At 37.7% G+C, this 27,711-nt stretch overlaps 2 protein-coding genes across 3 annotated transcripts in view; both read left to right on the forward strand.

Moving 5' to 3' along the window:
* FAM185A (family with sequence similarity 185 member A) overlaps positions 1–3,710 on the forward strand; it is a 170,543-nt gene extending 166,833 nt beyond the window's left edge. The window contains exon 11 of one of the 2 annotated variants that reach the window (XM_073238970.1): positions 3,572–3,710. In XM_073238970.1, the coding sequence (XP_073095071.1) occupies positions 3,572–3,580 (9 nt within the window). In that variant the 3' untranslated portion in view covers positions 3,581–3,710. Of the gene's footprint in view, positions 1–2,136; positions 2,206–3,571 lie in introns of those variants that run through there. The other variant, XM_073238969.1, reaches the window with a different exon arrangement.
* Positions 3,711–3,789: 79 nt separating this feature from the next.
* The window catches only part of LRRC17 (leucine rich repeat containing 17), a 28,770-nt gene continuing 4,848 nt past the window's right edge, over positions 3,790–27,711 (forward strand). The window contains exons 1-2 of the mRNA XM_017671416.3: positions 3,790–3,924; positions 19,405–20,312. Coding sequence (XP_017526905.1) covers positions 19,541–20,312 — 772 coding nt within the window. The 5' untranslated portion in view covers positions 3,790–3,924; positions 19,405–19,540. The remainder of the gene's footprint in view (positions 3,925–19,404; positions 20,313–27,711) is intronic.

The following is a 27,711-nucleotide window of genomic DNA, read 5'->3' on the forward strand; positions in this document are numbered from 1 at the left end:
CTTCACTTGCAATGAAGGAAACCCAACATAAACTAGCTCAGGTAGAAAGGGAACTGGAAGTGCAGCTAAAAAATATATCATCTCTCTTCTCAAACACATCATCTTTCCCTCTCACAGATTGGTCCCTTTGTGATGGTTTCATTCTTCACACTGTTGACTAATTTCTTCCATGCTCCTGGCAAGAGAACCACAGACTAGCCTAGACTTACACACAAGAGAACCACAGACCAGCCTAGACTTACACACTCTAGGCTCTGCAACCTCAGGGAAAACAGAGTTGATTTTTCCCAATGTTGAGTACCTAGAAGTATTCTGAATGGTTTTGCTAGGGTCAAACTTTTTCCTGGAAAAATCACAGCCACTGCAGATGGAATTTAGATTGCATAGGCCTCAGTCAAATGACCAGTGGCCATAGGAAAATACTAATACCAAGAAGCTAATAATAATAGCTAATGGTTAGTAAACATCTACTGTATACAGCCACTGTTCTAATGATCTTATATGATCATTGATCTTATATGTACCAAGTCATTTAATTCACACAACACACTTACAAGGTAGGGACTAGTATCTTCCTCATTTTATAGATAAGGAAACTGAGGTATACCAAAAGCTTAAACTGCCCCAGTCCCATAACCAGTAAAAAGCAAACTCAGGATTAAAATGAAAATACCCCAGACCCATGTTCCCAATTACTATGGTGTATTGCTTCAACATGCCGTGAGTGACAGTTCCCCCAAATTATAAGAGAAGAGCAAGCAGTGGTTCCATGAAGCAAAGTATGAGGTACAAAGGAAAACAACCAACATCTCATATAATAATTCATTAGTTTCACTTATTTCACTGAACAGTAATCCAAATATTCAATAAATATCTGATAAAGGTCTGCTGTAAATTACATTACACATCATTCCTTAGAGTAGAGAACAAGATGGGCCCATTCATGGTCACTAAATGTCTCCCAGACCATGCATAACAAAGGATCACAGGAAACTACCTTCTCTGCATGATAAAACCATTTTGTGTCCAAAATATTTTCCCAAGTTGTATTTAAACATGGTTTTTAAAAAATCATTTTATGGCCTTGTAACTCCAGAGGAAAAAAACTATGTTTCCAGCCCAGGGCAAATAACCTTTGAAGCTGAAATCAGTCAAAGGGAGAAATAAAGTGGGAGAAACCTATTTATTGCTTACAAGCAGTCATCCACTTCTGCTCAGCCAGGTCTCTCGTGACCCTAGCTGTAAAAAGGGACACCACCAAACCTCTCTGGTCCAGATATGCCCTCACTCCCCCTACCCTTGTAACCACCTATATATCAATACGGAGATGGACTACTTCTCTCCACCCCTTGTAAACACCTATTTATGTGGGGATACACTAAAGCTAGGAGAGAGAATCTGGAAATATTGCAATTTTACCCACAAGTATAAACTTAGATTTTTATAATTTTAAGTAAATAGTAAGTATAAAAGCAAGTGAATTAAATTTGTTTAACTGATTTGACCAGAATTTTTTGTTAAATAAGTTGGGATTTTTTTCTTCTGAAAATACTATAAAGAAAATATTGCACTCAGGCTCTGAAATAAATTTTTTAATTATTTAATTTGAAAAATATTTTCATTACGGCAATCTGTTGAATTATTAAAAGAATAAATGGAAATGGAAGAGGGATGAACAAAAGAAACTAATATTATTTTGCATAATGATGTGAAATACTTCACTGAGGTTTGAGACTTACAAATTAAGGAAAAGAAACCTATTCTTTACATATTCAGCCTAATTTAAATACCTACTAAGGATGGGTAGGTGATACAGCTAGGTGGTAGCTGTCCAGGTATAAGTGCATGTGTGGACATTACTGAGCAGAGGGGAGGACAGCTTCACGTCCAAGGGATGAGGCTGACTCAGCTCCAGCCTGTTGTTGCCATTTGGGAATGCAGGGCCAATTTTGCTAGTTCTTCCAGTTTTTAAAGAGAAGCTTAAAGTCTATATTTTTATGTGAAAACTCCAGAATTTTAAATAGTCCCAAAATTTTAAGACAGACTTTGTCTTTGCACACGTCTGGCTACAGAGTCATTAATTCTATTTGAAACCTCTCATTAAACTTTAGTGTGTCTGAGAATATTTATCCTTAGGACATGTGTCTGCATTGTGCATTGCTGCTTCAATACTTACCTTGTGGAAACTGAGGAGAACAAGAAGGTAAGTCACACTGGAGGGTGTTTAAGCACTCGGTGAGCTAGTGGGAAAGTACTAGAGATGTATCCTCAAAGGGGAGAGGGGTCAGTGGGACGTGTCAAGCACATGGAGTTATTCCTAAATTTGCAAAGATTTTCCTCTGTGATGAGACCACCTGTGTTTGCTAATTGACACCCATATTGAAGTTAGGCTCCTACCCTCCTACCCAGACTAGGAGATACTGATGCTGTCTCCCTTGATTACATATCAAAGGATGTGTCCGGAGTCCTTGAGGATGGCATTCCTGGGTTGCAAAACTGGCAAGAAGATTTTAAGAAGTTCACATCTCAAAGGGAGCAAAGAAAGGATGTACAATTGCAACTTGTGTAAAGTAAATGCTCTAAGAAAAGGGAGGTCAGGGCCTAGGGTCAAAAGCCTGTCTAAAGTTCAGTCAAGCTGAGGGAATGTTGAGGCCCTCTCAGTCATAGAATGATGGTAGATGTTGATGTTTAGCAAGCTACACATCAGTGGATCATAAACAGGTGTAAATTCTAGATGTTTCAGCCCTCAGAGACCTCTCCCCCTTTCTCCCACATCCTCCATACTGCCTAGCGTACCTGGAAACAATGGTATGCCAGCGTGGTGGCAAAGTAAAAATTCTGTGCATCAAAGACCTAGGAGGGGAAACCAGTGCTGCCCCTGTATTCCCTCCAGGGGAATCTGCCTGCCTGGGTTTCTACCAATGGTGCTTATAACTGCACCAGTAACATGAGCTTCCACCAGCTGTGCAACCTTGGGCACCTTTGACTCTTTGTTTCCAAATGGGCAAAATAAATATATACCACAAAGCAAATACATGAGGACTAAATCTCTGTGTAGAGCACTCAACACGTGGCATATAGTAACAACTCAATAAATGTAACTACCAGTATTTCAGCCAGTTCTCATTTGTGCCATCATATTCTTATAGAATGATAAACATATTTAATATCAATAAAATACACAGAGAGGTGGAAGAAGAGAATCATGACTTAAATCTACCAAAATAGAGCAGAAAACAAAGTGTCTGCAAAGTGTGAGGCAGTAACCCCTTCCAAAGCACCATGTCCTACTTGCATAATTCCACCCTATTTTCTGCCCAATTTTCCTTAATCTTATTCCTTCAGAAATAAATATTTCCCCGCACAGATTTAAAATCTTCATGTTATTTAGCCCAAGGACATAATGCATAAATCTTTGTAGTATTTCCTTTCTTATATCTATCACGTGTTACGTTTTACCCAATACTCTTTACTTTTTGAAAGCCAACTTGGGAGCTAATTGACTTTTCAGGCAGGAAGTTCTTTGTAAATTCTCCCTCAAAAAGGTTTTCTTTTGTTTGTATCTTGGTAGCAATTCTAAAGTTTTCAGGATTTGGACTCTGGTATTGTAATCGTGAAGTGGTCTGTTTTCTCATCCAATGAGCTCTGCCTGTTTGTGGATGTGACACTGCAGTGGAAGGAAGCCAAGAGCCTATAGTAGTGATCCTGGGGCAAATTTAAGCAGCTGTGGCCATGTAACTTAAAACCTCTGCGAAGTGTGCTGCAGCCCGTGCACGGCGTTAGTATAACATGAGGGCTGGATGTAGCCTGTTCTCCGGAGGACTTCCTCGCCTGCTGCAAGAAAGAGAGGATTGAAGGACAAACCTGGGTGCAGACGGAAAGGTCCAAATAGAAGAGCTTGTGGCATCCATTCCCTAAATTCAGGTACTGTAAACCTTTGTGAACTTTCTGCAGTAAGCTAAACTAAGATTCTGTAAGTTGTGGAAGTACCTGAAAAGTCAGGGTGAGAGAAGAGAAAGGAAATGATTATACTTCAGTTGTTTTCTCACATCCTTCTTAAGCCACTATGACAAAGAGAAGTAAAACTATAAGTGAATCTTTTCTCCTTGTAGATATTCAACAGTTGAACTTTTTGTTAATTCTCTTCCTGTTAAGTGAAGAAAATTGCAGTAATAGATCAGATAATGCAAAATTACATTTCAAATGAAAATAAAGTTTTGCTTAGATTTTTAAGAAAGCTAATTGGGATAAAGCTTTGGGAGGTTTGTGCAGTCATATTACTTGGAAGTTAGTTTGTGTTTGAAACCACAGTTACAGAGTTTGCATTATTGTTGCATTGAAGTTTTAATCTTTGGAGCATCAAAATCATGCAAAAGTCTAGAAAGACAAACCCTTTGTAAACATCTAAATGATGATTAACTATTGCATGGAAGTGAGGCTTTGGGGCAGAAAGGAAGCAAAGTTGAACATAACAGGCTCTTAAAATGGACATGATAAGTAAATAGTTTGAAAAAAATAGATTTGAATATGCATGATTTTATAAGTAACATTTTCATTCTCTAATTAAAGAAAGACTGATACACAGAGCTTAAAAATGGGTCAAGAAGAACAGTCTGCAAATGAGTGAGCAACACATGAGGGGACTGAATTCATCAGAGGCTCTCAATCTCATTAGAGTTGAAACAGATTAAGTATGGCATTACCACCATGACCAAAATGAGAGCTTCCAGAAAAAAGGAGGTTTATTAGATGGACCCATATTACCATGCAAAAGCTCACAGCCTGAGGACGCTGGGACAATTTTCCAAGTCCTCCAAAGCCTGGTATTTTTTTAAAAGTGCAAGAACTCCCACTACTGCCAGATCTTGTAATGGCATTAACAACATGCTCTTGGCTTATGCTCTTCAACAGTTTAACAGTACATTTGAAAACGAAATAACAAAAAATGGGAAGATGCCTGTCTGTCCCTCAAAAGCCCACAAATGACTAATAAGGTTTGCTTTCACATAAATGGGAAATCAGACATGCAAGCATTGGCCATTACTCAGATTTACTCCAAAGATTTGGAAAACACATCTATATGACATAATGATTCCCATTCCATAGTGAATTCTTTGATTCAGAACACATTCCCCTCTAGTAATGGCTGTGTCCCTGAGATGCAGCAGAACAAAGAGGGACGCCTTCTGGATCCTGCAGTGGCTGTGTGGGCAGGGCCTGAAAGGAGAAAGCAGCGCTAACATCCCAAAGACACGTCACCTCTCCTGGGGCCCTTGAGTTAACTCGGAGCTATGCCAGAGTTTGGGGAATGTTTTATCTTCTCTCCCTGGAGTGTACCCTTGTGATTCAGCTGAGTAAAGTACAATTTTCTTGGAGTGGGGGTGGGGTCATGGGTTGTCACTTCTAACGAATTTGCTCTTTAATTTGGAGAAAGGAGGAGTGAGGCACACAGCACCACACAGTGGAAAATCCACGAGATTTTGAAATCTGCCCTTATGGATTTGAATCCTAACCCTGACACTTACTGCAACTCCCTAACCTTTCAAAGATTGTTTCCACATCTAAGTGGAAATTATATCCTTTTGTTTTAACCCTGACAAACTGTCCAGTTTTCCTGAATCTCAGTTTTCCCACCTGTAACATGGATGTAATCTATCTGGTCTTTCCTCTTAGAGGTGTGACAATTACATGAGAACGGAGTTTATATTGAGGGTGATTTTTGATGATTAAAATAAGCAGGGATATGGCAGAAACTTTAAATATATATATGTATATATATATATATATTTGTTAATATGTATATTATTATTACTACTACTACCTCAAATAATAATGACATACTAACAGTTCTTATGAAGTTTGCATTTTACCTTCTTCCACTTAATAGATTGGATACTCACCTGACAAAAGTGAAACATACAACTTATTCCAAGATTTTGGGGGACCTCACAATGCACCTATACCCTCATTTTGGTCATGGTGGTAATGCTATATTTAATCTGCCCCAACTCTAATTAGATTGATAGCCTCTGTAGTTAATTCATTTGCAGACTGTTGTTCTTAACCCATTTTTAAGGTCTCTATATCAGTTCATCTTTCTTTAACTATAACAACAAAATTGTTATTTACAAAATCATGCTTATTCAAATCTATTCAAAACTGGTCCAAACCTATTGTTTCATTTCTTTAAATCCATGTGATCAGTTAACAAATATTAAAAATGGGAACTGAACTAGGAGTACTCAACTTTTTTGGGTCACAGATGCCTCTGAATCTATGGACCCTTTGCCATCATGTTTTTAATGCATAAAATAAAATACTTAAAAATTACAAGGCAGCCAACTATATTGAAAGATATTATTATCAAAATATTTTTAAAAACCAAGTGAGTAGAAAAATAATATATGTGCCTCTTTATTAGCATATTAATAGCAAATCTAGGGGCAGGCTTAATGACTACCATGATTTTAAAGTAGTGATGAGTGTCAATAATATCTCAAAATATTTGTAACAACTATAATAATATTTGTGAAAAGAAAATATATGTGATTTGTATGGATGGAAGAGTCCAGGGACTGCTAATACTACTCTGATTTTTACCTGCATTTCAGGTAGAGCTTGGTGAAAATAGAGATTTTTTCCCCCCCATAAAAATTCATGGAACCCCTGAATTCCATCCCTGGTCTCCTTGAGGAATCCACTGACCCCAGGTTAAGAACCTTGGGTTTGGCAAAAGAAGTTGTTTATTTGACTGAATGACTCCCACACTGAAAGGCTCTAGATAACTCTCTTCAGAGTGGAACTTCATGGGAACCACTGGTTTGACAGCAAGGCCCAGGAATCTTCAGTGGCCCGGAGGCCTTTCTAGGGATTTACAACACGGCAGACCCAGCACAGCTAGGGAATGGAAAAATATTATTGACAGTGAAATTGTACTTGGCACATTTTTTGCAGTATTGCTACATTTTATGCTGAATTTTGGTAATGTGTTCCTTATATGAGTAAGATCTGATTAGTCCATTTTTCCCAACCCAGAGACAGCTTGATAATTCTAATTCCACTTTGAGACAGTGTTTGCAGCCTGTGTTTACCTTTTCCTAATTATGTGATAAGTAAGTGTTACTTGTGGAAGCAAGGGCTTCTCTTTGTGATTTATTTATTTTTCTACTGCTACTATAATCTTTAAGAAATCACATTTCTTACAGAAATTACAAAGATAATTTTTTCTTCTTTCTGTTTGGATTTTTTCATTAAAGAATTGAGGTCTTCTGTGTTGGATCTCCAACAACTGAGGGAGTTACTGTTGGAGGGAATGTAGAATTACATACTTAAGTGAAAATTTCTCTAAAAAATCACCAAGACAAGACCGAATCTATAAAAGAGAGGCTTTGTATGTGGATTCTTCTGAGTTGAGTATTGGTCTTTCTAGTGTCACAGAGGCAGTTTCGCACGATGGAATTCCTTCAGAAAAATCCAAATGCAGTGATTTGAACTATTTATAGGTAGACCTTGAGAATGTCCAGTCAAGGCAACAGCTTACTCTGTCTGCCCCACTGTGATGGGCACTGGGGAAACTATATAACATGAGAGAGTTTGCCAACAAAAAGTTTCCAAGCTGACTGAAGGGTCAATTCATCTGTATGACAAATAATTAGATACCGTGCCACTGTAGCATATGAGGTTCTTTTAAGAAGCAAAGATTATAATTGCTTTACTCACCACTATATGCCCAGAATGCCTCAAACATAGTAGTTGATAAATATAAGGTGAATAAGTGAATGAATGTTGCTGTTAGAATTCAGGAAAAGGAAAAATCACTGTGGACTTCTAGTAAATGGTGTGACTTGAGGTGAATTAGTCAAGAGAAGGAAAAAGGCATTCCAGCTGTAGACAGAGAGAAGTATGTAAGCAGTCAGATGACAGGCCTCCCTTGGGAAACCTGGTGGGAAAGTTTGATCAGATAATGCTAAGAGACAGTAATGGAAGAGTCTAAACCTGAAGCATGTCAAGACTTGATAAGACTGTTTTTCAGGGTGATACTTCTTGCAGCACAAAGCAAAGCAGGTTGAAAGGAAGGGAGACCAAGGGGGACCATCAGGATGCTGTGCAAAATGAGGTGCTGAGAGGCCCGCCTGGTTGTGGTGATTAGAATGAATGGAAGGGTTGAATTCAGGAAATATTTAGGAGCAAAAAATGTTCTGGAATGGACATCAGCTGTGGGTAGCCCTCATTTTCAAAAACTTTAGAGAACTAAGCAAGTGAGGAAAAATATTCAAATAAAAAAATCATCAATTCAATGTTGCTAAGAAGGGCAAAAAAATTAGTTTTCTTCTAGCAAATGATTTGTTTGGAAAGAAATATGAAAGGTACCAGAGAGAGAAAGACAAGAGCAACACACATTTCTCTGATTATTTATAATTTCAAGAACACTTTTGAAAGCATATTTGAAACAATCGAAAACAGCAAAATGGAGAACAGTTATGAAATGTATTTTTATTGCAGGTTAGAAAGTCAGTGTATATTTTTTTAATATGACAAAAAACTGAGTATCGAGTAGCATTTATCCTAAATGTTCTCTCAATAATAAGAACTAAGGGTTAAAAAATCAAAACAAAATTCTCATTTTGGGTCCTATTTTTCTATCTGTTGCCTACTAAAGGTATAGCATCCTTTGCAAAATAAATGGCCCAAAAAATTATGCATACTGTAGTATTATTTTCAATTTCCTAGGAGAAAAGTTATCTCAGAGTATGATTGGAAAAATGTTTTTATGTTAAAAAAAGTAATTTATAATGTGATGTATGCTACTCCTAAATTATCTACTTGGTATGTTCAGATTTTCACATATGGAGTAATGGAATTTATATTATCTCTCTCTACACACATACCATATACACATATATGTGCATGTATTATATAGAGATAGATAAAGATATAGATATATATGTACACACATATTCATACATGCACATATATTCATACATATATGAATCTTACTATGGAATATCTAAAGAAAAGTATTTTGTGATGTTCTATATTGCAGGACTAGAGAACCTTACAGAACCCCTGAATGGTTAGGGGTCCTCCACAATGATATCACTGAGGCTGGCTTGCACCAGCCCATGATAGTCAATTCTTAGCATCTCTTCCCAACTCCACATTCAGTGAGACATCATGTTGGTAGCTAAAAATTGGCCATGGTGGGAGTATTTAAACTACAAAAATCAATAAATTCTACAAATGAGAATATGCCCTCACCCCTTATCCCAGCCAGTTTTTAACATTTACTGGAACACAGCTATCCTTGAGACACACTTTGAGAATTACTGATATAGAGAATGCAGTATGCTAGGAAATGTATACAAAGATAAAAGTGATGAGAGAGAAGATGACAGCTTTGAAGAACAGGAATAAAAATTGGATCTAAAAATAAAAGGGGATTCTTAAGATAAAACCTGAACAAATGGAATAGAAGCATTAAAAAGAGATATCTTCTTGCTGAGAAAAGATCTAAGTTTTAATGTTCAAAAGGTTTACTATGTTCCAGGAAAAGTTAATTAAAGGAATACAATTAAGCTTGGAAAATGTCTTTAGGTTCTCAGAGAAAAGGAAATTCTTGCAATTATCTTGGCAGAAAAAAATTGGTTACCAAGAAAGAAACAAAAAGATGAAGCTGTCTACAGGCTTCTATTTAACTTGAAATATCAAAGATTATGGAGCAACATTTGTAGTGTTTTAAGGATAAAATAAGGGACATGATGTAAGTACTATACAGCAAGACAAATTGGTGTTTATCCTCCAAGAAAATAGAAGGTAATTTTCAGAAAGCAATGCCTAAAAATCTAACACTCATATATCTTTCCATGTAAATAGTTGTTAAAACTATATTTCCAGTCATAATAGGGTGAAACAGCAAAACACAGGGATACATAAAGTTATTCCAAAAACTGCAAACTAAAAAGAAAAGGGTGACAGGACTAATAGCAGATAAAAAAGAATTCAAGGCAAAGGCACATCAACCACAGTAAGGAATATAACTTTATGTGTATAAATGCTATAGTCTATCATGAAACATACTACTTATTAATCTTTATGTATAAATAGTAACATTAAAATAACAGAAGCTTGATTTTAATAGGCAACTAATATACTCTTACGACCATATCAAAAATTTATACAAATATACACACATAGACATAAATAATCTTTTCTGTGAAAGAAACTCTTGTTGTAAACATGAATGATTTAGTGAAATTAATTATATAAACTAGACTACCAAGGAATCTCAGTAAATTCCAAAATGTAGAAAAAATTCAGTCCACATTTCTTGACCGCAGTGTACAAAAGTAGGAATTAAAAACAGAAGTTTAAAGAAACATCAACCACTTGGAACCAAAAAATCTCTTCTAAATAATTATTGGGTCAGTGAGGAAATCAAATATACAACAATTTGCTTAGAAAATGAGAACACTTAACAAATTTTACATGCATTGCCTAAGATCTTACTTAAAGGCAATTTTATAGCCCTAGATTTTTTTTTACTTTAAAAGGAAAGAAATCAAACCTTACAAATGGAAAGTTTAAAAGGATGCCATTCACAAAGGCAATTCAAAAGCTACCACAAAGATTATTTATATGAATAAAATGAAATTTTGAAACATTTAAGAACATTTGGAAAATATGTTTATAAGTATACCATGTTCCTGATAGGGAGACTAAATATTTTTAAAATAGTAATTAGTTCCTAATTTGTCTTATTTTTTATTATTAACATACTGGTAAATTTCTAACAACTGGGTCTTCAAAAATATGTATGCATATAATTTATATACATTAACCATATATGTGTACATTTACTATTTTACAGATATAAAAGATGTGTAGCAGGCAACTTACAAATAACAGTTAATAAAATATACAATATTCTGTATGTGATGTTATAATTTATTGTATATTACATATAGTCAATTGATTCTCACACAATGCTTTCCTTGGCTTTTGCCTAACTCACAAATGTAGTTAGTAATTTTGTCTTCCATGAGCCTGAAGGAAAAATAAAATCTGTCACTCTCATGTATTTCTTATTTTCACCAAAAGATAAAAATCAATGAAGTTCCAAAAAATTGGGGGTTAAGTATAGTTCCAATATGAATATTTTCATTTACATGAATGGGGAAGACAAAGTGAAAGAACAAAGACTTCATTCACCCCTCTGTGATGTGACTTCTTTGCTGACTCAGATAAGTTTTCAAGTATTGAAAGAGTATTTCCTCAATTCTTTGTGCTATTCACAATGTTGAGTTACAGATATGGCATATTTTAAAATTTAATCTGCCTTAGGATTTTCTCCATCATTTTCTCAAGTCTAAACAATAAACAAAAAAATTAAGCCCTAATTTATATTGTTTGCCATTTTCCATGTTATAGAATATATAACCCATTTTTGTTATTCCAAGCCACCAGTGAGATGTTACTGAACATGAGGTTGGGAAAAGATACAAAATAGCATACTATTCTGTCATATTTTCATGATAGAGATACAGTGGAGAACATACATAATAGTAACATGTAGAAAAATATTAGAAAGTGATAAGTTTTGAGTAATGCCCATATTTGAATTTTTGACACATAAGGAGGAATCACACCTCACTCAAGAAAAGATTTATTCATTAAATGATGTTGGAATAATTGGTTAATTATTTAACAACACTTAAAAAACTGTAAAAATATTCTTAGCTCATGGACTGCACAAAAACAGGTCTTGGGCTACTGGGTTATAGTTTGCTGAACCCTGTTAGGTCATTATTTCAATTATATACCAAAATAAGTTCTAAACTGATCACAGATTTAAGTAAAAACAAATCATATAAGAAAAGAAGTAGATATATATAAAGTATCTGGAAAGAGGACAACACTCTATGTTTAAAACTATCAGAAATTTCAAAGGAAAGGTTTGAAAGATTTGACTAAATAAAATGTGGAAATTCAATAGATAAACAGAAAATGTGTTACCACTTTTTTCCAGAAAATGGTTAGACACAGGTTATAAGGAAAATTACCACCTAGAATTTTCTGTTTAAGCTTTTTAAAATACCTACCTGTTATTTTTCAAATGATCTCAGAAAGTTATATTCTCAAAAATGGTTCATTCTTTCACAACAGTTTGAAAAATATTTTGACTCTCTCCCAATATGATCATATACTTTTCCTGATTAGTCTTTCCATGAGAAAAGAAAGAATAATTTAATGACATAAATTTGTGATAAACTTGAATATTCTATTAACTCTTGGTGATATCTCCTGTTCTGCTGTCCCCTCTCCTTCAAAGAGGTGCTAGTGAGAAGAAACAACACTCATGTCCATGACTATCAACCATCCATAGATCAAAAAACAACCAGTATCAGGTCTTCTGAAGATGATGGGGTCCCAAGAGGTGACCACAGCATGGCAACAGAGAATCTGGGGCTGTGGTGCTCGAAGTCTAAGGAGGCAGGACATTAGCATTCTGTTACAGAGAAGTCTAGACACTGGACTGCAAATTAGGGGCCAGGCTGCAATACGCAGGAAGGAGGACCAGAAAGAGACAGACAAACCCAACTCAAGCCACCGGGCACATTGCTACAAGGACACAGAAACCACTCACCAAGGCAGAGGACCAGTTCTTCAGTCTGGTCCCACCAAGCAAGGAGAAGATAGCCACTAACTTGGGGATTTGGAAACAGCAGTCCTGTTACCATAGTAGTGGTACCGCAGTAGTGGAGTGGGGTGTTGGCAAACGGAGCGCTGCCTTTGGGCTGTGGTAGAGCAAGCCAGAGCCTAAAGTAGCATAACCATGTTCGGTGTCACACAAGTGTTACAAGCATTACCTTGGCAGGAGTCACGTGGTCCTGTCGGTGATAGTTGTGTTGGGTAGATTGAGATACAGGACTCCAGGACAGTTCTCAGAGATGTATCTCATTGATTCATCCTGCATAAAAACAGAGGGGAAGAATCTCATCAAAGTCTCACAGGTTTTGCTGTTTCCCATTGTCTCTATCATCTCTCTTATTGATCCAAAAAAGGTATACACAGCACTTGGTCTCTTTATATTCTTTGCTATTAGTTGTAAATCCAATTACATAGAAGGTGGCAGTTTTCTTGAAGCTCCCTTACTCCCACCTTTCCCTTTCTTTGGAAATAAAGTCCCATTCCATCACAATGACACTTCACTAAAATTTGAACCCCTATAAGTTCAACTCTTGTGACAGGAAATTTGAACTCAAGCATCAAAGTGTCAAACACTCCTGACTCTTCAGATGTATAAAAGTAATTAAAAATGGATCTTTTCAAACTCACTAAAATCATTCTGAAAGACAGAAACAGTAAACACTCTCAACTGGACTTCAGTGAAAGTGGATCCATATTTACAATATGTATTTATATAGAGATATCTAGCATTCCCACACACTAATAAGTTTCAGTGATTCTATCAGCAAATATATTAAAACAGCCAAACAGATTTTCATCAAATTTATGGTTAAGTTTGAGATGGCCTGAAGTAAAATATAGGCTGCATATAATGAAAATCCAGTATTGGGGGTAGTGTAGGGCGGAATCTCAAATATTCAAGCAACCCTCCCCCAGAGAAATGAAACTGAAAATTAGAGAACAGGGTGAACTGTGACATGAGAGAGACAGAAAAAAAATTGTGCTTTCAAGCTTGTGCCCTCAACTGACATTTACAAGACCAGAGTGAGTTACAGCAGGTTTTTATTTGTTTGATGATAGTTGATGAGTCTCCCCGGGAACACTGAAGAGGTCAGCTAGTTTTAAATATTTGTGGTACATGGGTCCTGGAAAGACAAGGCCACTGCAAGAAGACGTAAATTGTCACTTGGCTAGGAGATGTGGTTTGGGGAAGAACTTTGCATGCTCTATGTGGCCACCCCGAACACCACTAAGGATGGCAAATATTTATTTTCAGCAGGATCATCAATGCTTAACATTCTATTCCTAGTATTTCCTGGAGTCATTAGTATTAAAATAACAGAGTGGTGCAGATCAGGTCTTCTCTCCCATGGGATAGGAGCTGCTTCGTTTACCAGGGCAGCAACCCCATAACGAGGACACAGGTTCTGTTTTAAGTTTTAATGTTGTAGTTCTGCTGTAGGAAACTTTTGATGCTGCATGAATGCAGGGCTTTCAATAAATACTGTACTCTTGCCACTGCATTCAAGCTGCCAGCAACTCTTCTAGATGCTTCCCTACCAGAAGGTAGGATTTGGGTATATATGAACAGATAAAAAGCATAGTACCATTTTCTTGGCAGGAATGGAGAGAACATCCATAATGTGTGGCATTGTAGTTTAACACAAACAAAATCTATCTTCAGAAATGTTCATGGTACCCAGCAGATATCAAAGTGATTGTGCACCTGTTGAAAGACTCTGGCAAAAATGCAAATGAGGTGGGACAAGAAGAGGCTAGAAAACTGGTTTCTACACCCTTAGAGAGGTAGCCGCAGAGAAGGTGGCTATGTAGGGGCCAGGAGGAGGAAGATGGAGTATGCTTTATGTGCCGTACAGGAACCCAATTTTCCTTTGAGATGAGGTAGCAAACCATCCTCTGCATTTTCCTGTCTGGAGGGGCTTGGGCAGCCAACCAAATTCAAATGAATCCTATTCTCAGTATTTAAAAGAATTTGAGGTTCCACCTCCAGATGCTTGAGCATATAAATGCAAAAACTGAATGTGAACATTACAAAATGGTTTATGACTTTGGCCGCAATGCACTCAAATCTTTCTGAATGTAATATATCCATAAGGCAAGCTTTGTGGAATTCAAAGTTTTTGAAAATATGTTACTCAGCTCCTTAAAAGTAAACCTGTCTCTCAGTCTATGTCTCTAGGAAAAAAAAATAGTAAACTATAGCTAGATAAAATCACCAGCCCTGCACATTATTAGGCTCCAAAACTGGAAAAGACTTTGATGTTCACAAATTCAGTGTGGATGGTATTGTTTTGACTTTCCTGGTAGAAAATAGAAATATAAATAATACTATTACAAATTTGAAAAATATGATTATTTTACTCAGTTGCTGAACTAAAGCTCCCTGACAGCAGGAACTGAAACTTGGTTCCTTTTAAATTCTCTCTTAATACCTATACTTTATAACATAAATTCCCTATACACCTCTATATAAAAAGATAAATATATCTTTAACATATTAGATATTAAAAATATTCACAGAAAGAATGAAATAGCATAGAAATTTGAAAGAAAGAATTGTAATGAGGCTGGGGAGGCAGCAAGGAGGAGCCAGTTCCTGGAGTCTTTTCACTTGTGCCAAGGGGTGAGAAGCCGGTGCTTAACGAGGAGCATGGCGCTGTCGGGCTTTTCATTCTGTCTCCCCAGAGACTTGCTCCATTAGTTGCTTCCCGTGAGTCTCTACCAGCCTCTTAAACCTAAAACAGGTTTCCCTGCCTCTATTTTCCTTCTGCCACCGCCTTAAAGATACAAAGGTCATTTTATACCTAATGCCTCATTTTCTCATCTCTTGTCTACTTGTCAATTCACTATAATTAGATTTCTGTCTGAATATTCCACCAAAACTGTCCCGGCAAAAGTCACCAATCTAATTCTCAAGTGCAGAAGTTGCTTCTCAACCCTTTTCCAATCCGCTCACTTGGATCACTACTCTCTGAAACTCTTCACTCTCTTGTCTCTGTTTTCAACCCAGTACTTCTCTTAGTATTCTTTCTTAAGATTCTTTGCTATTTCTTCTCCTCTGCCTTCCCCTAAGAGTCAGCGTTCCCAAGGTTTAAAATCCTCTTCTCCTACCTTCTCTCTCTCTCTCTAGGTTGATCTTACTCAGGTTTGTGATATTAGTTATGACTTATACATGAATGTCAACCGAAGATGTAATCTCAAATTCTATGCCATGGTGTCCATTACCTACTAGGTATCTCCATATGATTTCATTCATTAAACAAACAATATGGAGTATTCATTATGCCAAGATCTGGCTATGTGCTATGACTATTACAAAAAGTAAGATGCATCTCTTGCCCTTTGGGCCTCTTAGGCTGGTGGAGGAGGCAGAAACACTGTGATTAGGGCTACTTGTCATAGGAACCCAGACAAGCAGCAGTGAACCCAGCCCTGGGAGTCAGACATGTCTTGGTGAAAGAGGTGATGCCTAAGGTAAGCCAGAAAGCCGGACAAAGAGGAGGCAGCACCTGAGGACGAAGGGAAAGGACATGCCAAGCAGAGAACACAGCCAAACCAAAGGCAAGACAGCAAGGAGAAGCTTGGCATATGCAGCAAAGCATAGCAGCATAAGGTTGCTGAAACTTACTGTGTGTGCAGCAGTCGGAGCAAGATGAGGCTGGAGAGGGAGGCAGAGGCAAGACGACAGAGGGTCTCCAGGTACAGTTATGCTGAAGAGCTTTGACTTTATCAAATAGCATAGATGACAAGCCTGTGTATGTATAAATGATGGAAAATGGGAATGAAATAGCCAGATCTGCTTTTTAGAAAGAGTATGATGTGCTCCCAGGGTAAAAGATTGGAAGTGAAAAAGAAAGCCTGTAGACAGGGACCAGGAAGGAGTGGTTAGGGTTACATGTTCACTTCCATCTTTGACACAGCAGCTGATAGCCACGAAGCCCACTAGCATGAGGCTGTTGTCTCTGCTGAGACTTATCCACACATGGCCTTAAATATAAGTATTACTAATTTTTGTGTAGTTGTTGAATAGTTTCCACTTTTCAGAGGCTCCAACCTTGGGCAAATAGCTACAGGAATAATAACAGCATTATACAAATGGGATAAAATTTCTTGCCAGTGTTTAACATAGTTTGTTTCTTTCCACATTTTATCCTAAATAAGCACACAGGCCTTTTGGCAAAAACCCCTGTGTACTAGCACTCCAAAGTAGCAAGTCTGAATCTATATAAATAACAGCAAAGTAGGCTTCTTATACTCACTGTGAGTGTTGGGCAGTCAGAGACATTCAGCTCTTGCAAATTTCTACAGAGGCCTAAATCAAACAAGTTAAATATCACTAAACACTGTATTACAAGTGTTTAAACTTAAAGGTTTTTCATCCTGCGCTCAATGAGATGCATTCATTAGAAAACAAACAGAAACCTTGGCAAGTAACTTATTCTAAGTATATGGTTTCTTTTCCCAGAAAACAGATTTCTTCTGGCTTTAAAATTAAAATATATACACATGTTAATTACTGCTTGAGGATTACAGAAGGGAAGGGAAAAGAGAAAACTACTACTTTGGGAAACACAGTATATACTTAAAGCTTTTAGCTAGGAAGGAAAACAACCTGCTTTTTTGTGGCATGACTTTTTTGTTCATTTTTTGGTTTTTGTTTCCTTTTACCATTTTATTAAGAAAATTTCAAACAGACAAAAAAAATTGAAAGAATTGAAGAATTGTACAATGAAATTAGATTTTACAATTTATACTTTAGGGTATTTACTTTATCACATACCCTCCTGTATATCCATCTATCCCTCAATCCATCTTATTTTTTATGCATTTTAAAGTAAGTTGCAGACATCAGCACACGGCCCCCCAAATACTTCAACATGCATAATAATTACAAAATATTTATGAGTTTTTTAGATTAGATTTACATGCAAAGGGCAGTGAGGTGTAGACAGAGAAGTGGAGGGTCCAAAAGGCCAAGTGCCTGGTTAATTCTGAAACCAGAGGCAACTACATAGCTTATGGCTTTGCAGGGAATATGAGACACGTATGTAGAAAGCTGGAGGGCAAAGTGTTACACAACCAGCACTCTGGGTCCAGACCAACAGTAAGGGAAACCCCAGGGCTGAAACAGGAAAGAAGCAGCTAGGGGAGGAGACATAAAACAATGACCTGGAGGAATGCTTGAGGGGCAATGGGAAGAGTGCAGAGGAGGAGGAAGGTATTCTAGGAGTGGGAAGCAGGAAGACTAGGCAAGGGGGTGATCCTGGTGTTACACTGTACACTGACCAGAAAGCACATCTGCCCATAGCATGTAGCCCCACAATAATAATGGGAATGTTATTTGTCATAAATCCATATTAACATTTCTTTCTCTGCAAAGAATGGACTATGTCCTGAGTAATAAATGCAACCCAAAACCACTTTCAGAATTTTAAAAATGAAAACAATTCTTTAAAACGTGCAGATCTTGGAAGTCATCAGTAATACCTGTTAAGGAAAGAAGTATAATACTACATTATATTGATACCAAATATTAATTTATTATACTTTACTATAAAAATAATACAATGTATTATATTGTTAATATATTAATATTAATTATATTAATACCAAAACAATATAATAACTAAGTTTGTTAGATTAATATTTTTATAGAATAGTTACTTGGGAGTAATTCATGCATTCAATAAGTATTTATCAAGAGCCTGCTATGTGCCAGAACCTCTCCAGGTGCTGGAAATACTACAGTGAACAAAATAGAAAAAAAAACCCTGCCCTTATGAAGTTCACATACTGAACTCTCACGTAGTTGGGAGAGACTGACAAGTAAACAAAGGAGGTAAAAACATTTACTTGGCAGATGATGGTAAGTTCTGTGGAGAAAAATAAAACAAGGAAGTGGATAGAGAGCAAGTGGGAAGAGGTGCCACTTTAAATAGAGCAGTCAGGGAAGGCTTTGCTGAGAAGGTGACATTAGAGTTAAGATGTACAGATGACAAGAACAGTACAAGTTACTCTGAGCACTCATGGTTGGCGATTGGGAGACAGAAAAAAAAAGAGAAACATAGGAAGTAGGATAGCCATTGGAGTCCTATTCTTGTTTGCACATCTCAAGGCTGTAAGAAGAACCCCTTTAATTTCTTGAATCCAATGTGATGATATACTACAGGTTTCAGCTTTCATAATGCTAAGCCCTAACACTATGGGGCACTTCTACTGGACCAGACACTGTGAAGTGTCTTACACACATTAGCCCATTTCATCCTCCCAATGATACTGAGAGTTATCCTCAGGCCTATTTTATTGATGCTGAGGATGAGGTTAAGTAACCAGCCTAAAGTCACACAGTTAAGCAAGTAGGAGTGTCTTGATTCAAACTCAGAGCACAGACATACAGCCACTAAACCAGGCAAGAGGGAGGGTACAGAGCCTCTCACACCGGTCTGAATGTGCCTTTATTAACTGCAGTGTCTTTGCTTAAAAGAAAAACTGTGGTGATCATTTTACAATATATACAAATATTGAATCATGTGGTGTATACATAAAATGAGTATAATGTCATATGTTAACTATACCTCAATAAGAATATATACATATAAAGAAATGAATCAGTTTTCTTTTTTTAAAGCTGCCATTATCCATCAGTAACAGCACTCACAGTGGTCCTAAACTCTATTTTTTTCTCTTGCCACCTAGGGACTCCACTGTACCTCAGCTGTGTCTCACTGTTCCTGAATTTTATTAGTTAGTCTAACCCAAACTTGGATTTCAAAGGAATACTTTCATTGTTCCAGCTGTCGCACGGAGTAATTGGGGCCAGCTGGCTGTCAGAATGCGTGTGGTTGCCGTGGTAATCCTTCTCTTCTTTTGCAAAGCTGCTGAGCTCCGCAAGACGAGCCCTGGGGTTGCGAGAAGCCTAGTGAGTCACCGCCCAGCGGGTGGGGGCCGGCGAGGCTCCAACCCAGTCAAACGCAATGCACCAGGCCTCGCCTGCGAAGTGTACACCTACCTTCGTGAGAAATACTTAGATTGTCAAGAAAGAAAACTAGTTTATGTGCTACCTGGCTGGCCTCAGGATTTGCTGCACATGCTGTTAGCCAGAAACAAGATCCGCATATTGAAGAACAACATGTTTTCCAAGTTTAAAAAGCTGAAAAGCCTGGATCTGCAACAGAATGAAATCTCCAAAATTGAGAGCGAGGCTTTCTTTGGTTTAAACAAACTTACCACTCTTTTGCTGCAGCACAACCAGGTCAAAGTCCTGACGGAGGAAGTGTTCATTTATACACCTATCCTGAACTACCTGCGTCTTTATGACAACCCCTGGCACTGTACTTGTGAGATAGAAACACTCATTTCAATGTTGCAGATTCCAAGGAACCGTAATTTGGGGAACTACGCCAAGTGCGAAAGTCCACAAGAACTAAAAAATAAAAAACTGCGGCAGATAAAATCTGAAGAGTTGTGTAATGAAGAAGAAAAGGAACAATTGGACCCGAAATCCCAAGTGTCAGGGAGACCTCCAGTCATCAAGCCTGAGGTGGACTCCTCCCTCTGCCACAACTATGTGTTTCCCATACAAACGCTGGACTGCAGAAGGAAAGGTTTGTAAATTTCATTTTCATAAAAATGCTCTTTGAATCTCATAACCCTCTCCACGCCCCACCAAACTGCCTTGGAATTTCTAGTGTCGCTTCCACCAGAAATCTTTCCCCAGCAACAATGGAATTTATCCCAAGCTCTTCTGGAGTCCAGACTTGGGCTTGTTGGTGATTTGGGGAACGACACAGCAGGGTAAGAGATAGGGTCGGGTATGACCATATCCTACTTATCTGGGACCTACTGATTTGCCCATCAAAAGTATCTGGAAGAAATTCCTTCAGTCTTAAATCCGGTGTAATGTAATTTATGTAGGTAAACCAGGGATTATGAAGTCAAGCACAGATGCTGTCTATAAAACCTGACCTATGCCATTTGAAGTCAAAACATGATGTGCTTCTGTGGGGAAATGATAACCTCAAGGAAACTCACGTGGAACAGGACAGGGAGAGCACCGAGAGGGAGGCCAAGTGGCAAGCACTGCTCGGGTACCACCAGTAGTTCTTAGAGTCTCAAGATTTTACTAAATGCTCACTAATCTCTGGTATCATAATTGTCCCCAAATTATCCAGAATAAAGCATAAAAATATTGAAAGAACTAAATTACAAGTATTAGAATTATGAGGATAAGAAAGTCTTCCAAGAATATTACCTACTTCCTAGTACTGGGTTAGTACCGGGCAGGATTTTGCATGTACAGGATAAATTCATGAAAGAAGAAAACAGATGAGAGATTTTAGTCATGCTCTTGACAGGTTGCGGAAGATGTTCTCAACATGTGGTCTGGAAACTGCTAATTGACCCTAGGATAACAAGCCATGTGACAGTGTTTCATTTCTGGTGTAGATTAATAATTTATTTATAATATTAAAGTTAGATACCAGTGAATCAGAGTCATATAGAGCACATGTCATTGCTACCACTTAGTTTGTGATGTTTTGCTTTGTTTTTTTTCTCCAAGAACAAAAGGGAAGGTTAAGAGGCTCCAAGTCCTTTCAAGGGAACCACAGGCAGGAATTTGTTGACACTCAAGAAGCAGGCAAACTGAGCCAAGAGAAAATGTGTTCATTTAAAATTGTGCTCAAGCCCTGCCTTTCTCTCTCTGACTGAGATCACACCATGGCCACATGGGATGGAAAGGTTTGCTTCCCTGTGATATGTATATAATTTGATACCACAGTAGAGCAAGTACAGCATCCTAACCAGAGAGATGCCATTCTGGGATCTTCCAAATTTGAGAGAAAAGTCTCATTAATTGAGAACCTACTATGCTCCAGGTACTCCACAGGCATTCTGTCTACAAATTACAGGATGGTAGTACTGCCCCATTTACAGTTGGGGAAACCGAGGCTCAGGGCGGTTCAGTCACTTGGCCTCAGTCTCACAGGTAAGCAGCAAAGATTTGAATCTTGGTCTGCCTCAGTCTGCCATCTTCCTTAATCTGATCATGTTCAAACAAACAACTGCCTGGACAATAGAAGCATTAGAGAATTCCAGAAAAGTCCATCTATGTAGTTTCTCTGCAGCCAGATTGGGTGGAATTTCCCAGACGTCATTAAGGTAAGTACTTAGTGTTTCATGCTGACGAGGATTTCCTTTGTGATGCTTAGATCAAAAACTTGAGTTATATAAAAATTAATCCAAGTTGCTGACATTCTTGAATAGGCTGGACTTATTGTACCTCTCTCCTGGCATCAGAATATGTCTAGGAGATATGAATAAGGAAAGACCTTGCACAGCTCTTCCCATACAGTAAAAATACTATTTTTTATTGCAAAACCTTGGAAGATGACTTTTCTGAATAAAAAGAATTAATAAAAAAAAATTTATCCAAAGCTTCTACACTTGGGTTAGAAAAAGTACTGATACAGTTGCTGAGGTTCTACCCTCAAGGTCAAGAAAATTTGCATTTGCTTCATCAGGTGATAAAGAGGAAGTGGGCACTATTACATTCATTAATTATCTGAGAAAAAAGCTACCAACACAAAATTGAAGACTTCTACAGCTAGACCACACTATAACTTAAGAGATAACGTGTTACAAAACATCTCTTTTTTTTTTTTTACTGCTTTTCTACTCTGGGACCATTCCCTCCCCAATAAGACTATTTCTGTCTTTGTCTTTTTTTCCATGTTATTTTTGTCTCTTTTTCTTTTGGCAAATATCAAGTTATAAAAACAGAAATATGTTTTTTATTGCTTTCTTTCCTCAACTTATTGTGCTACCTAAGTACAACCCTCCAGATATGCTCTATAAATTCATTCCCCCTGCTTTCAAATACACATATTATTTACCAGAAAACAATATAAAGTTTCATGTCATACACACTTAGTATATATAATATTGGGTCATACATTAAAGGACAACTCAAATATCCAAATGTTAATGCCTACATACATCAGAGCCTATACTTTTCAGCTTATAAAATGAAAGGCAGTTTTGTCTTTTAATGTAATCAATATAAATTGCTTTCTCTATGGTTAATATAAATCAGTTGATTCAGTTGATCATGTTTTTTATTTTGGTTTATTGTTGATTCCCATAAATTTAAAGGCAAAGGTCTTATTTTTTAAACTGTCTTTGGTACTGTCTGGCACAGACCCATAATGCTTTAGATTGATAATAATTGGGCTCTTTTTGCTCTTGCAAAGCAGTAATTTAAACCTTTAAGAATAAAAATATAGAGAAGTTAAAAATCATGTCTAGAATTCAAGTATGATGGTCTGAATTTAATCCACTGCAATGTTCCTTATTCCATTCTAATAAATACTAAAAATAAATATTCATCTCTAGCTGCCTACCAAAATGTAGTAATACTTTTTATGGTGCTCCATATATACACCCTATGTAAAATTTATAGAAACCTAAAACGTGACATCAAGAATGGAACTAGCAGTGATATTAATGAGTAAGAGCTGTCATCTAAATAAATGCTGTGTACATCTGAGACATAGCAGTTAACATGCAGTATGTAATTTGTTCCTCAAAAACCTTCAAAGAGTACACTAATTATCCTCATATTGTAGGTGAGGAAACTGAGGTATGAGAAGGTATGGTATTGCCCTTCTCAGGTCACACAGGAAGTTCCCACACCACTGACCAGCAGGCAGTATCATCTCTTCCCTCAAGATTTTGGGTACTTCTGTTAACCAAGAAAAACATTGTGAAAGCTTTCTAGGGGCTTCCTCCCCATAATGACCCCTGCTCTTAGACTCTGTACCACATGCCATGTACATGATCACACACAGGGAATCTGAATACAGATTCCCCCAACTCGGGAGGTGCGCCTTTCCCAACTGACAGATGAGTCGGGGTGAGTATAGGGTCCTTAATGGTGCCAGCTTGATCACATAGGCCTCCGAGATCACTATTTCTGTCTTAAACATCTGGTGACAAAAAAAAGAAAGAATAGCTTTATTCAGTGAGAGAGAGGCACTTTGCCGACAAAAACTTAGCCTTTCAAAGAGAATAAATGTGAGATTAGTTGAAAGGCATGTTTATGTGTTATTGAGGTAAATAGATTTGCCAAAAACACATATGTCAGAGTTCTAAAACTGCTTTTCCACTTCACGTTTACCATATAATTTACCATTTTTAAAGAGTCGTTTTATTTCTAAGTTTAGGGCTGGGGAGAAGTATGCAGTTTAATTGCTCCCAGCTGCCTCTGAAGTTAGTTTCGCCACTGTGTTTAAACAATAATTAATGATTTTTTATTTGCAAAAGCAGGGCCATTGATGTCTGTTTACCTACTACCATCAGGCTTCATAGTAGTTCTAACATTGCTGACAACCAAGATAGCCTACTAAATGGGAAATTACATGGAGAAAATTTGCCAATTTCCTCCTCAGAGGGTTTGGTTGGGGGAGGGACAAGGCTGGCCAAGGGTGACAATTAAGTAAATATGGCATTTATTGTGGGTTTACCAAGAATTTTGGGTAACAGCAAATAACAACATGGTGCCTGGTCTAGAAATGGGGGCATTGAGCACATATGACTAGGGAAATTTATATTATCTTTACCAAAAACATATTTTACATCAATATTCACAATTCTCTTTCAAGTTTAAGTAAAAGAACTGAAGAACTGTTTTGACTCACCAGGACAACAAATAAGATTTTTCCATGTTTTTCTAAGCCATACTAGTAGTAAAGGCTTTGGTTTGCATTTCCTGGTATTACTTGTGGATACTATTTTTACCCAGGGCAGCTGCTGAAAATGTCAAAGTTGGTTCTGCAATTCATAGTCTTTTTCCAGAATCTACAGGTCTGCCACCCTGCTAAAGCTGGGTTCCAGGGTGTTCTCATAAGCATTTTTTCTACCCATTTATTTGTGGGTAACCCACTTTGGCTTGTCCTACGGTGGTTGCTTGGAAGGTCTCTGTCATCCACGCTCACGGCCAACCCCACAAATACAGGCTCAGCAAGCAAGTCCTGATAAACAAGCTGTTTTCCAGAACTTTGGAGATACTGATGCTGGTGGCAAGGAAGACCTACAGCCCTTAATGGTTTTATAGGTAGAGCCTTGGTGAGGAATTGGGCTCTTATTCATTGTGAGATGGGAAGTGATTGGAGGAGTCCACCATTGGGAGGATGGGAAGCCATATGGGAGTACAATATATGACTTACGTTTTGACAGGATCGCATGGTCTTAGGACACTATTGGGATAATCCAGACAAGAGGTAATGGTGGCTTGGACCACTGTGGTAGCAATGAAGTGAGAAGAGGTGGAATCCTGGGTATTTTGAAATAAAATGATTCTGCTTTGAAAAGCCTTATAAGAAGGAGCCACAGCCATTCTTAGTAATTATTACAAACACCAAATGTCAAATTATTTCTTCTATCTATCCTCAATTGTCTCTATGGTTTTCAATTATCATTAAGATTTCCATCTCCTTATTTACATGTAGTATTCAAAAGGGTAATAACTCTCCAGCTAAGGTCTTGCTGATCCTAAAGGGAGGAGAATTACTTCACTGTTGCACTGTTATAATAAGTTCAAGTCTAAAATCTTTCACCTTCTAATATGTTGGCAGACACAACTACAGGTCAAACAGAACAAAGTCGTATCAGAAGACAGAAACAAGATCACCCCAAATTTTCAAAGCACTTTATTATAAGAGATCTCAGTATTCTTGAATGATTAAACTCAACATGTATTTAGTGGCTCTTATTATTTACAATGTGTTGGTCACCTATTGCTGCTTAATAAAATACCCCAAAACTTAGTGTCTTGAAGCAACATACATTAATTATCTCACAGTTTCTGTGGCTTAGGAAACCCAACATTTAGCTGGGCCCAGGATCTGCTTCAGGATCTCTAACAAAGCTGCAGTCAAGGTGTTGACCAGGACTTGTGCTGTGATCTCATCTGAAGGCTCAGCTGGGAAAGGATTCTAGTCCAAGCTCCTATGGGCTGTCAGCAGAATTCAGTTCTTCAAGGGCTCTTGAACTAAGGGCCTGAGTTCCTTGCTGGCTGTTGGCCACAAGGCACTCTTAATTCTGTGGCACACAGGCCTCTCCAACAGTAGCTTGTTTCATCAAAGCCAGCAAAAGAATGTCTGCTGACAAGATGAAAGTCACAATTTCTTGTAACCTAATTATGGAAATAACATCCCATCACATTTGCTGCATTCTATAGTTGGAAGCAAGTTGCTAAGTTCAGGCTATCCTCAAGGGGAAGAGTTTACACAGGGTGTAAATGTCAGTAGAAGGAATCATTGAGTACCATTTTAGAAGCCATCTGTCACATACCTATTATTTATTTATGATATATTAGGCACTGTTTTAAGCCTCCATCATAAAACTTCCATGGTAGAGAAGGGGCAAAAATGAAAATAATAAATTGTACACTATGTTTAATGGTGATAATTACCATAGAGAAAAAGCAGGGAAATGTCATTTAAATACAGATCAGAAGGGTCTCATGGCCACCCCAATATGTCAACTCTACCCCAGTTGTTCCCCCACCCCTCCCTTCACCCTACATGCCAGGCTTGAGGATTCGAGAGTAGATGGAACAGCATAAGGGGCGCAGAAGGGTATCAGGAACAGGCAGCAGAGCAGAGCAGTTAGAAGCATAGATTCTGGGGGTGGTGTGTCTGTGTTTAAATCCTAGGAGTGTGACTATGGGCAACTCTTGCCTCAGTTTCCTCCTCTGTAAAATGAAGATAATAATGGTATTAGTCCATTGGGTTCTTGTCACTTAATACTTGTTAGAGTGCCTAGAACAATTCCTGCACATAGATACTAAGATCCCATCAAGAAGAGAAAGCAAATTTAACACTAAGAAGGATACTAAAGAAGGAATTACCAATACCATTCCATTAAAGACCAGGGATTCTGAGGTTAAAAGAGGGAAGAAATAAGCCTGAGTCTTTTTGAAAGTAAATATACTATGGACTAAGGAATCATAAATACCAGTGTTTTAAAAACATATTTGGGGTAAGTTGTAAGCAATTCAGTTATTTTGCTGATCCATAAGAGGCATTATGGATAAATAGATACTTTCATAAACTTATTTTACTACCCAATTCAATGAATTTATTCAGAAAGCCTTTGGGTTATGCTATTTCTCAGGTGCCAATTAATCTGGACGTTTTACGTATTGCTTCTAGTTTTCTTTTGTGGGAAGAGATTTGTTTCTCTTCACAGGTTTCACTAGCCCTACTCAAAATTGAATAAAACCTCTTCAAAATATTTTGCAAAAGATTAAAAAAAAGTGCAAGTATTACACTAAAATATAAACACACTTTACATTTTTAAAAAAAATATGGTTTAAAGACAAATATAAGTAGTAAAGATAAATTAGGTGAACCTTGATTTCCTGTTAACCTGTGAAAAACCACCTGGGCTGCTCCTCCTGAGGCTTTTCCTGTCGTACCAGTTATCAATAGGAGTCCAGTTACTGCAGTGCTCCGGGAAGGATCAGGGAGTGGGGCTGTATAAGGCAAGTCACAAGGATTCAGGAAATAGGTGGGTGATGAGGAAGGAGGGGCAGCAGGCCAGAACTACTAGCACTACTCTCAAATTTTAGCATCCAAGGAAAGAGGAAATAAAGTAACAGATTGAGGGTCGTCCAAGTCAAGAGCTTTTCATTATCAGGGAGAAACCTGAGCTTATTTGTTAGCAGAAGGAACCTAAAGGGAGAGAGAAAATGAAGATGCAACAAAGAGGCATAAATTAATAGAACTCCCAGAGGAGTGGGAAGGAGATGGGAGGGACACAAAGCGTTTTGATTTGTTCTACTTCATTCTACTTTACTTTTTTTCAGAGCTTCCTGGGTGATTCTAACAGACAGGCAGGAGGGAGCCCCAAGCCTTGCCTGATGCCTGAGCCAACTGAGTTCACTGCCTGCTGCCCTCCTTTGATTTCCTGCTGCCACCTCTAGAATTTCCTCCCAATAGC

The sequence above is a fragment of the Manis javanica genome, chromosome 6 (assembly GCF_040802235.1).
Source record: "Manis javanica isolate MJ-LG chromosome 6, MJ_LKY, whole genome shotgun sequence".
Classification (NCBI taxonomy): Eukaryota; Metazoa; Chordata; class Mammalia; order Pholidota; family Manidae; genus Manis; species Manis javanica.